Here is a 13,197-nt window from a genome sequence, read left to right on the forward strand (position 1 = left end):
CGGATAGTATACTCGAATATCCTATAGTGTAGTACTTGGTCTCTGGTAGATTCTCAAATTTCAAGTCACCCCGTGTACTTGTCACACTGTCCAGTTCCCATCGATTTACCTTTGCAACCACGCAGTTCAACTTGCCGGCTACCCAGGAAATTGCACACGCTACTACCTTACCCTTGCCGCACCAACTGCAGAGTACATATTTAGTGTCACGACGCTGCTCCGACAGCCTGTACCTGGCCGATACTTGGAAACGAGATTGGGACTCGAACCTCGAAGGGCCCTTGTCAGTTCACATAATAGAAAATAAACCCTCGTGCAGCTCTGTTCCCTTCTCCCGGCCCCCCTCCCCTTCCTCTCATTTCCTGCTCATCTTCCTCCTCTTTCATCTCCATTCTCTCTCCCCGAATCATTCATCTGTATATTTTCCGGTTCTTTGTTTGCGTGTCCTCCTTGTATAAACAACAACACCACCCCCCTCCGCCTCTTTCACTACTCATCATCAACATCCCTGCGCGTTCAACAAGATGAAGGCGACCTTTGCTCTCTCTCTCATCGGCCTCGTCGCCGCCCAAGGTCTTGACTCGGCTCCTCCCTGCGCTGTAAGTACTCACAACAGGCGACAAACAAGTAGCCCCAGTCAGCTCGAGAGAACGCCAACTCTACAAGTGTTGGCTGGCGGCTGCTCTATATGCATCGCGTCCATTGAGCTGACACCCTCCCGCCTCTCACAGCTCGGCTGCATCTACAAGGCCATCCCCGACACGGGCTGCTCCATCACCGACGTCGACTGCCTCTGCCGCAAGGAGAAGCAGGCCCAGCTGCAGGCCCTCGCCGGCGAGTGCCTCGTCTCTCAGTGCAGCGCCGCCGACCTGACCAAGGCCGACAACCTGACCAAGGACATCTGCAAGCAGCTCACCTCGACCGCCCCTGCCACCGTCACCGTCACCGCCGGCCAGTCGTCCTCGTCCGCGTCTGGCAGCAGCAGCAGCAGCAGCAGCAGTGTTTCTGAGGGGGGCTCTGAGCAGACCAGATCCGGCTCGGTCACCGCCACCAACTCGACCTTGCCCACCTCCGCAGTTACGACCGGCTCTAGCGGGAGTGATGCCTCCTCGACCCGGTCCAACTCGACTGTCCTGACCACTACCACCACTGCTGCCTCTTCGGACGAGACTGCGGCGACCAGCACCACCACTACCACCCCAAGCCCTACCAGGTCTCCCAACGCTGCTGCTGGTACCGCAGCCGGTGCCCTAGTCGCCGTTGTCGCTCTTGCTTTCGCTCTGTAGAGGACATGGGATGGCTTACCCGAACTGTTTATATTGACCATTTGTATACGCGATTGGATCTGCAGAAATCGGCGTTGCGCTTTTATACCCGAATGCTAATACTTTAATACAATAATACCCAATATGCGAGCTACCACAACTTGATTGGAACCGAGGAAGAGGAACTTGCTGATTCTCTGGATCCTAGTACTGGTGACTTGTTATATTCGTTGTGCTGATCATACCCGATGCTGTCAGTATAAATGGCGACCAGAAAGAAAGGGAGAAAATACAAAACGCTCGGAATTATTTATCTAATTAAAATGATACATGATCGTTTCTCCGCGCGCACGAATCCATGCACACTGAAATCTATGACTTGTCCTGATATCGACTCAGCGAACACAGCTTCTGAAAGGCCGTCGCCACCCTCATGCTGCCGACGTCGATGGTGCGGTAAAACAGGTCGGCGGTGGCCAACGATATGGCAAAGTTGATAATGGTGGCCAGGATCACGCCCGTGGCCCAGCGGGCATCGCTCTCGGCGGCGCGGGTGGCGGCCAGCACCGCCGGCGCGATGAGGTAGCCGACCGAGTGCATCACCGGCCCGTGCACGATGTAGAGCGAGTAGCTGACGGTGCCGAGATACTGCGCCGTCCGCGTGAGGAACGGCCGCTGCAGCGCCGCGCTGCCCGACACGGCGACGAGGAACAGCAGCGCGCCCGCGCCGTGCACGTAGCGCTTGGCGTCGCCGGCCCAGCTCGGCACCAGCCACCGGGAGACGAGCACGAACCCCGGCGCCGTTTGCCCACCCTCGGGCGGGAAAGACATGAGATACATGCCCGCGACGGCGAGCAGCACGATGCCGAGGCTGCCGAGCATGCGCCGCGACGGCGGCAACGGCCTCGCAGGCCGATCCTCCGACTTCGCCTCGAGATCGATGCCGTCGATGCCGGGGGAGCCGGTGCTTGTCGGCGACGCCGCCGCTGCCACCGACGCGGCGTCCTTACGCACCAGATCCACCTCGGCGAGCACGGCGCCGGCCAGAAACAGCGCCACCTCCCAGCGGTCGCAGCGCACCATGAAGGCGGCCAGCAGTGCCAGCAGGCCGAGGCGCGCGCCGACGCGACAGCACGCGAGGGCCGAGAGGCCGAGGGACAGGACGAGCGAGGCGCGATACTCGAGCCCGACGGTCCAGAGGTGGGGGTCGTAGTTTGGCCAGACGGGCTGCCTCCACGGGTCGAGGATGAGCAGGGCCTGCGCGCGCCACTCGGCCAGCGTGCCGGCGAGCGTGTCGTGCCGGCTCGGGTGGAAGTCGGGCCAGTAGAAGACGACGCCGTGGAGGGTGTCCATGTTGCGGCGGGCGGGCTCGAACGCGCCGCACCAGGCGAGCAGCGCCGTGGCCAGCATCGCCGCCAGCGCGGGCAGGTAGAGCCGCAACCCGCGGCGGAGGAGGCTGGCGGCGACGGCGGGCGGCAGCTCGGCGTGCCGGTGCCCGCGCATGAGCCGCAGCGGCTTGACGGCGTTGACGTAGCCGCCGACGAGGAAGAAGACGCCGACCATGGCGTGCCCGGCGTGGACGAGCCGCAGGAACGGCAGCTGGAGCAGGTGGCGGTTTGCGTCGCCGACGACAATCTTGTTGCCGTTGCCGTCGTCGCGCTCCGTCGGCACGCCGTACCCGATGTCGACGATGCCCGTAAAGGCCCACGTCGAGTGGAAGAGGAAGACGACGACGGCGGCGACGCCGCGCAGCCCCGAGAGGTAGGCCGTCGGCGACGAGGGGTGCTGCCCGGGGGGCTGGCGGCGGGGCCCGACGCCACCATTATCACCGGCGGCGGCGCGCTGGCCGGCGGGGCCGCTCGCGAAGAGCAAGGCCGCCGCGCTGCCGGTGGACTTGATGGACTTGGAGACGGAAGCGGTCCGGTTCTTGAGGTAGCGTCCGCATAGCATCGCCGTTTCGTATACAGAGCCCGGCCCCGGCTTGAGCAGCAGCTGGTCCCGCTCAGGCTCGCCGCGAGGCTCCATTCTGAGCGCAGGAGCGAGTCGTCGAGGCCACTCGTCTATTTGACGTGTATTTGTGCAAGTGACGGATTTTCCTTTTATTTTTTTCCTTTTTTCCCTCTAAAACACAGGATATAAATGAACCGAATTTCTCAAAGAGAGGCGACACACGTTGAATGTTGAACAAGAAAAGAAGAAAAAAACGCTGGGACGCACACGGGGAGCAACGATTTGTTTAAAATTGAAAATGAAAGAAAAAAGTCAAGGTAAAACCTTTGCGCATGATTATGACGTCCTAAAGCAGCTTTGACGCCAATGCACTCGCGGTTTCGGACAACATACGATTTGCATCCGTGACCAGCACCTCGAATCGGGCGACTTTGAGAGCGGGCGGATCAAACAAAAGGAAGAAAAGAGAGACGACAAAGAGATTCAGATCGATCAGGGGAGAAGAGCGATGGATAATCAAGCAAAGAGAAGCAGAGGAGGACATGACCAGCCAGGCAGCGCAAGCCGGTTGGGATGTCGACCCCCTTGACAGGATTGACTATTTAAGTTTTTGGTTTCATGTTTTCGACTCATGCACAGCTATGCCAACGTATCGGTACTTGCGTTACCTACCTGCATTGTTCTTGCTCCGTACTTCTTCCGGCATAACTGCTTATAGCCTCTCGGACTGCTGCCGGGGCAGTCCTTGTTTCCCTTTGGCAGCACCGGCGAGTTTCCATGCACCGTGAGCTTCTCCATCTTGCACCAGTGGCAGACAGTGCTGCCATATAGGAAGGAATTGGGGAGGGGGGAGGGGGCTTGCGGGCTTGGCCTCTGAAGTCCCGTGTTGTGTTGGTGGAGAGGGGAAGACGGCGGCTGCTGGCAGTTGGAACGAGTCGTGATGTTCATTCCTAGTACACGCAGATGGCAAGCAGTGAGTGTGGCACGTGTCAGTACTCAGGAAGTACTACTTATTAGACAGCTCGACCAGGTTCTGCGGCTTGCACAACAGGCCACCACCTTGTAAATCTCAACTTTGGATCCGAGCGTGGCAGTCTTGAAACTACTAGGGGGATGAGCTTAGACTCTTGGGTTGCTGGCTGCGATCTTCAAAGAAGAGCGCAAATTGATTACAGGTTTATGGGTGCCTTTACTTTATTTGGTCGAAAAAAAAAAAGGTGGTCGTGCGTTACTTTGAACCGGAGATGGGCGGAAATGACATGCGTCCTCTTTTTTTCTTTCGGGGGGTCTGCTCAAGAGCAGTCCCGGGATGGGAGGTTGTCGGAATCGTCGAGACCAAGGACCCCCGTATAAGACGCAAAGGGTAGCAATAGCAAGCCGCGTAAGCCATGGCAAAAAAAAAAAAAAGGGAGGGGCTATACGGGCGAGTCGTGCACATGTCCAAGGGGGAGAACGTCCTTACCAACCAAGTAAAAAAGACAGGAGGAGAGAGAGGCATGGATCGACAGAAACGCCCGAAACAGTTGAGGGTGGAGTTGACGAGCGAGGGCATTGTCTGCCGGATGGGTTGTGCGGTGCATCTTTTCAAAACCAGGAGACGCCAGAGTTTTGTCGCATGAACTGGGGTCGCGCAGTGTGTGCGGCCAAGTCTGGCGCGAGTCGTATTCCGAGATGAGTGCGTGCGCTTTGGTTCTGCAATAAAAAGGCGTGACGGGAATGGCAGGAGTCGGAAGGGCGACGGGCAGGCAGGCGGCCGGGTGGGTTTTGATGTAAAGTCTGGGCAGGTGAACAAGTTGGCCAATAATTAGAACAGGTAGCCAGAGGTCGGGATCTGAAGGGTTCTCTCAGTTCGCAACTGCGGAGTAACAGCGACAAATGAACGTAATCTGTACTTGGTCAACCACTTATGGGACACGCACGCTACTGATACGTTGCTGTCGAGGATGCCCCATGCGTGGGGAAGAGGCGCAAGGGTGAGGGACATGGACGGTGAAGAAACACGAGATTGATCCTCTTTTTTTGAATTTGCGAGGAGAGGGTTGGAGGGGTGGAAGCGGAGGGAGGGAGGGGATGGTACCAGCATTAGGTGCCTGGGTGCGCAGTGCATGCCAGACAGCTGGACTTGAGAGGAGCAAGCGTGGGTGATGTCATGGGCATGACGGGCGGGAGTCGTCCAGGTAACTCGGGTGATTGTGCATTGCGCAAAGGCGATGAATGGTGATTGGATGATGATGATGATGGTAATGGTGATGATGGAGAGACACGAGGACAAGAGAGCGGGTAGAAGAATGGGACAGAGTTGATGGGGTTGTAAGTGGTGACAGGAAGCCAATTCAGGATGGTTATTATATCCTTTGTCTATCCGCTATATCTGAGATGGGCTGGCGGGAACGTCGACGGTGGACGAGCTCAAACAAGCTTTGCGTGGCTGAGTAGAGAAGAGCAGAGGGGCTGCCGCCCGACTGGGTTTAGTTTAAGAGGTACTTAGTTTGGATTATGGGCGGGGGCTAAAAAAAGAAGACCGATATGACGAGTCGAGTAAGAAGGGAAAAAGAAAAAATAAGATGGATGAAAGAAAGAAGAAAAGAAAGAAACCGTTGAGCTCATGGGTTGTTAGCCGGCTGCGGGTAGAATGGGGTGGAATGAGGGGCTTTGGCTGAAAAGCATGGTCAAGTCGCCCTCGAGAGCATGTAAACTGAGTACTGGTAGTTGCGCATACTTATCGCGGCTTACCGGCGTGGCCAGCAAAAGAACCGGGACAACAAAAACGGGCAAAACGGGTAAAGGGACAACGAGGGACAGGACGGTGGGCGGCGTGGGCGGCGTGGGCGGCGGTGGTTGCCCGGAGCGACCAGAATTGGCGCGCGCGGCGGGCGGGTAGAAGGTAGGTTACACCAGTAGTTGGTCAACGGATGGAGAAATGGGCTTTTTTTTGCTGGAATTGAAGGAAATCTCTGGGAGATGAGAGTAGAAAGAGGGCAGATATGGACACTGGGCAATGAAGAAAATATTTTTCCTGTTTCAATTTTGCGTTGCTGGCGTCTTTTCTTTTTCAACCCGGAAGCATGAGAAATGAGAACGAGGCTGAGGCTGCGGCTGCCGCTGCAAATGTGGCTGTGGCTCTGACTGTGGCTGGCTCTCGATTTTTTTTTTGTTAAAAGAAAGAAGTGAACAAGTGAGTAAGGAAATGAAAACAAAGGGAAGAATTGGCAATTAAAAAGGAAATGAAAACAAGATTAAGACTTGACAAAGGAAAAGAAAGGTTAATAGAAAGAAAACGCAACTCTGAACGTTTGCTTGGCGAAATCGTCGTCGTCGTCAGTCATGGTCGTAGACTCGGACTGGTAGGCCGACCTGATACTTTCTCGTGTTGGTGTGGGACTCGTATAGGTACCTACCTTGCCCCCCTCCCGTACTTACTACTCGGCACTTGGTAGTGTATTGATTATGATTAGCCCAGGTTTTAGGGAAACTAAAATAGTGACTCGGTGCCATATCAGTAGGTGCGCAAGGTATCATGTGTGCGGCATTGTATGGTGCCGAAAAAGGGTAACTACCTGATTGACGGATGGTTGTGCTTGGGTGCAACGCAAGAGGTATACTAAAGGATTTTTAGGTAGCAACTATATACTACTTACCAGTAATAGTGCTGAGACCTGCTGTACTGAAAGTGGCGATTGGGTTAGTTAGTTGAGTACCAGTAAGGTACTAATTCAGGTAGGTACTGATACGAAGATGAGCGGGGGGCTGCAGGGGCTCCTCAATGGGTCGCAGCATCAGCAGGGGGGGTTTCTAGAGGGGTTTCTAGGCCTGTTGGAATTGGTACTTGATAGAAGGGGCTTTGGGGAATGAACAACAAGGTACTCTGTAGAGCCGAGGCAGCAGGCGAGAAGAGGAAAAAGAAGAAGAAAAGAAAAGGGGAAAAAAAGCGCCGAAAGGGCACGTAAGCACAAAGTGCCGTGATGCAGAGTACCATATGCCCTGAATGCGCTGTAACGGTTATGCCGATGCTGGTGGAAGATGGCTCTGCTTGGACAACTACTGGCAAGAGCTACAGCGCTGTACCTACTCAGTTCCTTGGCACTTGCTTGCAGGTAGCTACTGATCTAATACACATAAGCTAGGTAGGTACCTACTCAAGTTAGCGGCTAGGTACCTACCTAGGCACCAAAGTATGTCACGCGCCCTGTAGGCTAGATAATCATGTGCCTGAAAATCCATAGACCAACAAGTTATAACCACCTCGTCCACCTGCCGAGTACTCAGTACTGACTCTTTCTTCATGCCTTGACAATTGGAAGCAATTTGAAGCAATAATGAAAATCATGACAATAACAGAAATTCAAACCAACGTCTACCGGTAGTAGAAAGTCATCATTACTCAGTGCTCATTTCTTCTGGATCCAGTCTAGATCCATACCCATCACCACCTATTCCGTATGAGTACTCGGTGCAAACGGTTGCTGCTTGGCACTTTTATTCATTATCCATCTTTACTCAGTATGGCTATTCATGGTAGTGATGCTATTAGTTTAAAGTTTTTTCCTTGTCCTCCTTCTTCTTCCTCCTCTTCTCTCGCTTCAAACCAGATTCCCCACTTGGCTCCATCCCACCACCCTCTTTTGCTTCATCCCACTGCAAAAGCCCATCCCCCGTTGCGTCACCACCACCACCAACACCAGTGGCCACCACCATAACCCACCACAACCCATCACAACCCAGCACCACACACGCCGCTCCCGCATCCCAAACCAGAAAAGACCACCCGAATCGACTCCCCGACAACTGCGCCTCTTCCCGTCCATCCATCCATCCATCCATCCATCCTTCCAATCCACCTCCATCCATTCTCTCATTCCCATCCTGGTCTGGCCTGCTCCTCCATCCTTGGCCCATCCACCCTTCCCATACCAAACCATCTCCATCCACACCTCGCCGTGTCCTTTCCGCCCGCCGCCTTCTTCTACTCGCCTCCCCCTCCTCCATCCATCCATTGTGCCTTTGCCGTTTCATCTCTCTTGCGCTTCCCGCGGCGCATCCTTCGGCTCAACCCACTCTCGTCTCGCCTTTTTTTTTCTCCTTCTTTTTTTGCTCTCTTCTTCTTTCCATCTCAACATTCGCTCGCCACACTCACTCTCTTTAACCTCTTCCTGCACATCCTGGTTACCACGCCTGCCGCAACAACACTCGTCATCATCAGCCTCGTCCTGGTCAGCTTGCTGTCTGCCTTGCGCCCCGCGCCCGCCGCAGCTTCTCTCGCCTCTTCTGCTTCTCCCTCCCTCTCTCTTCTTCTCTCGTTCTTCTTTTGCCCTGCTGATGACAGGCGTTCGCTGCCCATCTCATCATCGCAAACGACACCTCGACTGCGCCGGCCCCGTCGCCAGCAACCTGCTCTCTCAAGTCATTCCTCGACGACGCCATTCCCCCAACCTTTCTGCGCATGCGCTATCCTAGACTGCAAACAACGAACCCTTCAGCGACCGGCCTGGTGTCTTTGACCCGCCCCGAAACGGGGCCCTCTGCTCTTGTCCAGCCTGGCCTTGCTTCCCGCCGTCGCCATGCAGCACTATTCCAACAACAACAACAACCACCACTACGAGGCGGAGCCTCTCGACCCCGTTCACGGAAGCGGCTACGACACGCCCTCGCCCAGACCCCATTACAACGAATACGCCCAGCAATCTCCCTATCATGACGAGTCTCCTCCCAGTCGCACGCCCGAGCCTGCCGCCTCTCGTTACGACCATGGACACTACGACAACGTGTCGACAGACCGCCAAGGCGGCCCTCCTCCTCCCCCGCACATGAATCTTCACCCGTACGGCGCTTCCGCACCATCCCAACCTACGCGCGACTACGGACGCACCTCTCCCAGCGCCACACCCGGTCCTGATAGCCATGGTCGCGCCTACCCCGGCGCACCCGGACCGGACAACTATGGTCATGCCCATCCCGCCGCCATGGCCGCCGCTCCATATCATCCCGCTGCGAGTCCTGTCGGCTCCCTCCGATCGACCGGCCAGGTTTTGCCGCCGCCCTCGCGCTCACAGTACCACGCTGGTCCCAACTCTTCAGATGCCTACAGTCAACATAGCGGCCCCTACGCAGCTGGCTATCCCGTCGACGGCGACTCTCGCTCCACCGTCAATCCTTTCAACACGGTTGCCTCCTCCTCCGTGAGCTCCGCATCACCCTCACGCAGCCCCAACGCACCCTATGGTGCTGCCCAAGAATCCTATTACAACCGCCCCAACTCGTCTCGCCGAGATGTTGCCGCTCTTGGCGTGGTTGATCCCATGTCCATCGCGGATGACGGCGATGACGGGCTCCACTACGGCTCGCACAGCAAGAGGAGTTCGGCCAACAGCGCCGCCAAACGAGCCGTCCCCGCCGCCGCCATTGGCGCCGCCGCCGGAGGTGCCACCGCCGTGCCCATCGAGCACGACAGCCGTGGCTACTACGAACCCGCCAAGCGCGAACGACCCTCGGATTGGCTCGAGACGAAGCAGGGCCGCTCCAAGAAATGCAAATGGGCCATCATCGTCCTCGTCTTTCTCGTTATTGTCGGGGCCATCGTAGGTGGTGTCGTTGGCACCCTCATTGCCAGCCGCAAGAATGGCGAAAAAAACGGCAGCAGCGGCGGCGGCGGCGGTGGCGGATCCAGTAACGACGATGCCAGCGGCGACCTTGGCCTCAACAGCAAAGAAATTCAAAAGCTTCTCAACAACAAGAACCTCCACAAGGTCTTTCCCGGAATGGACTACACCCCGATCAACGTCCAGTATCCCGACTGCCTCAAGAACCCGCCCTCGCAAAACAATGTCACCCGCGACGTCGCCGTCCTCAGCCAACTCACCAACAAGATCCGCCTCTACGGCACCGACTGCAACCAGACTCAGATGGTCCTCCACGCCATTGACAGGCTGCAGATGAAGAAGGATCTCAAGGTCTGGCTCGGCGTCTGGCAGGACAACAACAGCACCACCAACCAGCGCCAGCTCTCCCAGATGTGGGACATTTTCGACCAGTATGGCGGTGACCAGTTTGAGGGCGTCATCGTCGCCAACGAAATCCTCTTCCGCAAGGAAATGACCATTACCACGCTCGCCACCATCTTGTCCGACGTCCGCGCCAACCTGACCAAGCGAAGCATCGACATACCCGTGGCCACGTCGGATCTCGGCGACGACTGGACCGACGAGCTGGCCAAGGACTCTGACCTCATCATGGCCAACATTCATCCCTTTTTCAGCGGCACCCCCGCCGACCAGGCCGCGTCGTGGACCTACAGCTTCTGGTCCAACAAGAACGGCCCCATGTGGAAGACGGACAAGAAGATGAATGTCATTTCCGAGACTGGCTGGCCCTCGGGAGGCGGCTCCCGCTGCCCGACCGATAACCCCCAGTGCACCAACCCCGCCAAGGCCGGCATTGACGAGATGAACCGCTTCATGGACGACTGGGTCTGCCCTGCCCTCAAGAACGGCACCAACTACTTCTGGTTCGAGGCCTTTGACGAGCCCTGGAAATCCCGCTTCAACACGGACAAGGAAAAGTGGGAGGACAAGTGGGGTCTCTTTGACGTGAACCGCAATCTCAAGAAGGGTGTCAAGATTCCCGACTGTGGAGGCACACAGGTGTCTTAGCCGGTCATGTCGAGCATGAGGGGGGTAGAAGAATGAAGTGGAGGAATAATCATAATTCATATAAAATGGCTCTCGATTGAGATTGAAGGGGCCTGAGGGTTAGATGTGTGACTGGAGCTATTGAAACCATGGACGAACAGGGTCGTTTGAATGGCAATGGCTTTGTATGCATTAGATTGACGGTCCAACTTGACCAGTGGCATCGCTTGCTACAGGGCCGTCACTTTGCGATTGATTTTTTTTCCTTTTCTTTTCCCTTTTGTCTGGCACCTTTTGTTTTATTTTGGTTGCCTTTTGCGGCTTATATACACGGAGTATCTGGTGGTCTATTATTCATTTGTTTTCTTTTTTTTTTCTTTTTTTTTCTTTTATTTCTGACAGATGGAGGAATGATGGGCACAACTTAGAATCAGCATCCAGTAGTTGACGAGAAATAAATTCATCCAAGGTAATCCATGATTTCTCCTAGTTTTACTTTTCAATTCTCTTTTTTTTCTTGGTCCATTCCAATTTCCTCGAGTGACGAGGCTGGGTATCTAAATAGAAGCTTCATTAATTACTCCTCCATCATCCGTCGTCCCCCGAGTCTCTTTCGACTGACGACGGCGGCGGCGCAAAGTAGATGCTGGTGCTGGAAAAGGCCGTGCTCGCCGCGTCCTGCGGGAACGGGTGGCGCGCGTACGTTGCATGCATTTTCTGCATATTCTCCAAATCGTTTACTCTCTCCATAGAGACTCTGTTTGTGCGGCCGGGAGAGGCACGGACACTGATTAGCATAGAATACATTGTTTGCCCACAAGAAGACAGGTTCTTTTTCTTCTTTTTCTTCTTCTCTTCTGCCTTGACTTGTCTGCTTTCCGTTGTTCTGCCTTGGAGCGAAGCGACGAGGCCAAGCAAACTAATGGCCCACGTCGAGCGAAGCGAGGAAAAGAAAAAAGAGAGAGAGAAAGACTTACGTGTCCCAGACATCCCAACCCGTACCGACGAATACGGCTGGCAGGTTGGATTTCAATGCCGCCGCGTAGATGGGACGATAAAGGTGAATGGCAAAGAGGAGCGTGGTGTCGTCGACGAGGTCGTAGGCTTGGGGCGAAGAGACGACGCGATGACCAAGACTGGCGAGAAACGTCTTGTCTGCATCTGTAAAGATGGGTTCTTGAAATATGCACTGTATGGGAGTTTTGCTGTATTTTTCTATCTCATGATTAGTAACGTTGTACTCGAACCTTGCCAATTTCCACTCTATGGGGAACTATGGCAAGGTAGAGAGGGCATCACCAAAAACAAGACTTGAGAATGAGATGATTCAAGGAAAAGAACAAGGCAAAAAAAGAAAAAGAGAGAGAGAGAGAAAGAGAGAAGAGAGAGAAAGAGAGAAGAGAGAGAAGAGAGAGAAAGAGAGAAGAGAGAAAGAGAGAGAAAAGAAAAAGAAACCTACCAAGTTGTGATACAAGTGTCGTCAACGCGCAAAGCTGCACAAAGGCCGCCCTCTTGGCCTCCCACGCCCCGTCCTCTGGATCAAAGGTGCCGATGCCCAGACAGACGGCCTTTGTCACGACGAGGGGCCGCCGGGTGGTGGTGGTGGCGGCGACAGCGTCGACGAGCTGGACGAGTGCCTCGTGAGCAGGCTCGGACTGGAGCCACTGGGAACGGATCCTGTCGTAGTCTGCGCGCAGCGCTTCGGGCCGTCTGAAAACGCCAGTCGTTCGCGGCGCAAAGGTGAGGCTGTCTGCGGGTGGTGGTGGTGGTGGTGATGACGATGATGATGATGCCAGACAATCTGTCGAGCGAGGCTTGGCGGGAGTACTTTGACGGGATTTATTACGGTGGACGCGGGTCCAGCCCTCATTGTCGAGGGACATTCTTGCCTTGTTTCCTTTTTTCCTTTTTTGCCTCTTTTCTGTAAAAACAAAAAAGGTTGCTGGAATAAAAGGTATGAGATTAAGCTCGTCGGCCAACCAGCACCTTGATGGGATGAGAGCATGACCAAGTTTTTTTTTATCTTTTATTTTTTATTTTTTTTTCCCCGCTGGCAGTCAACTACAGTTTGACCCGCTTTTGGGGGGAAACGCAACTGATAACTCGTTTCTGTTTAGGAGGGTTGGTGTTGTGAAAAGAAAAGAAATTATAAAAATAAAAGGTAAAATAGATTTCATTCTTACCATGCCAACGACAAGGAGTAATTCGATTATTCATGTGCTTGATTTCTCTACTGCGGGTGTATAGATGGGTACCAAAGTGCGGATCTGGCTGGGACTTGACGGGCTGCACGCAAATGACCTCCCCCCACCGGCGACTGGACTCGACAACCGAAAATTGAAAGAAAGAAAGAAAAT

The 13,197-nt window shown here is 54.8% G+C and overlaps 4 protein-coding genes across 4 annotated transcripts; 2 read left to right on the plus strand and 2 right to left on the minus strand.

Moving 5' to 3' along the window:
- Window positions 1-524: 524 nt before the first annotated feature.
- On the plus strand, window positions 525-1,286 carry V2A60_002486 (uncharacterized protein; the record flags this gene model as incomplete). Its single annotated transcript, XM_083253837.1, has 2 exons — window positions 525-599; window positions 732-1,286. The coding sequence occupies 2 exons, from the start codon at window positions 525-527 to the stop codon at window positions 1,284-1,286; spliced, it is 630 nt and encodes a 209-aa protein (XP_083109963.1).
- A 351-nt stretch (window positions 1,287-1,637) lies between these two features.
- Window positions 1,638-3,290, minus strand: V2A60_002487 (acyltransferase family protein; the record flags this gene model as incomplete). Its single annotated transcript, XM_083253838.1, has 1 exon — window positions 1,638-3,290. One exon carries the CDS (start codon window positions 3,288-3,290, stop codon window positions 1,638-1,640), a length of 1,653 nt encoding a protein of 550 aa, XP_083109964.1.
- A 5,483-nt stretch (window positions 3,291-8,773) lies between these two features.
- V2A60_002488 (glycoside hydrolase superfamily) lies at window positions 8,774-10,861 on the plus strand (the record flags this gene model as incomplete). Its single annotated transcript, XM_083253839.1, has 1 exon — window positions 8,774-10,861. The coding sequence occupies one exon, from the start codon at window positions 8,774-8,776 to the stop codon at window positions 10,859-10,861; it is 2,088 nt and encodes a 695-aa protein (XP_083109965.1).
- A 567-nt stretch (window positions 10,862-11,428) lies between these two features.
- Window positions 11,429-12,723, minus strand: V2A60_002489 (SRR1 family protein; the record flags this gene model as incomplete). Its single annotated transcript, XM_083253840.1, has 3 exons — window positions 11,429-11,627; window positions 11,818-12,055; window positions 12,300-12,723. The coding sequence occupies 3 exons, from the start codon at window positions 12,721-12,723 to the stop codon at window positions 11,429-11,431; spliced, it is 861 nt and encodes a 286-aa protein (XP_083109966.1).
- Window positions 12,724-13,197: the final 474 nt, after the last annotated feature.

This window comes from Cordyceps javanica, chromosome 1 (genome assembly GCF_051103115.1).
Source record: "Cordyceps javanica chromosome 1, complete sequence".
Taxonomy (NCBI): Eukaryota; Fungi; Ascomycota; class Sordariomycetes; order Hypocreales; family Cordycipitaceae; genus Cordyceps; species Cordyceps javanica.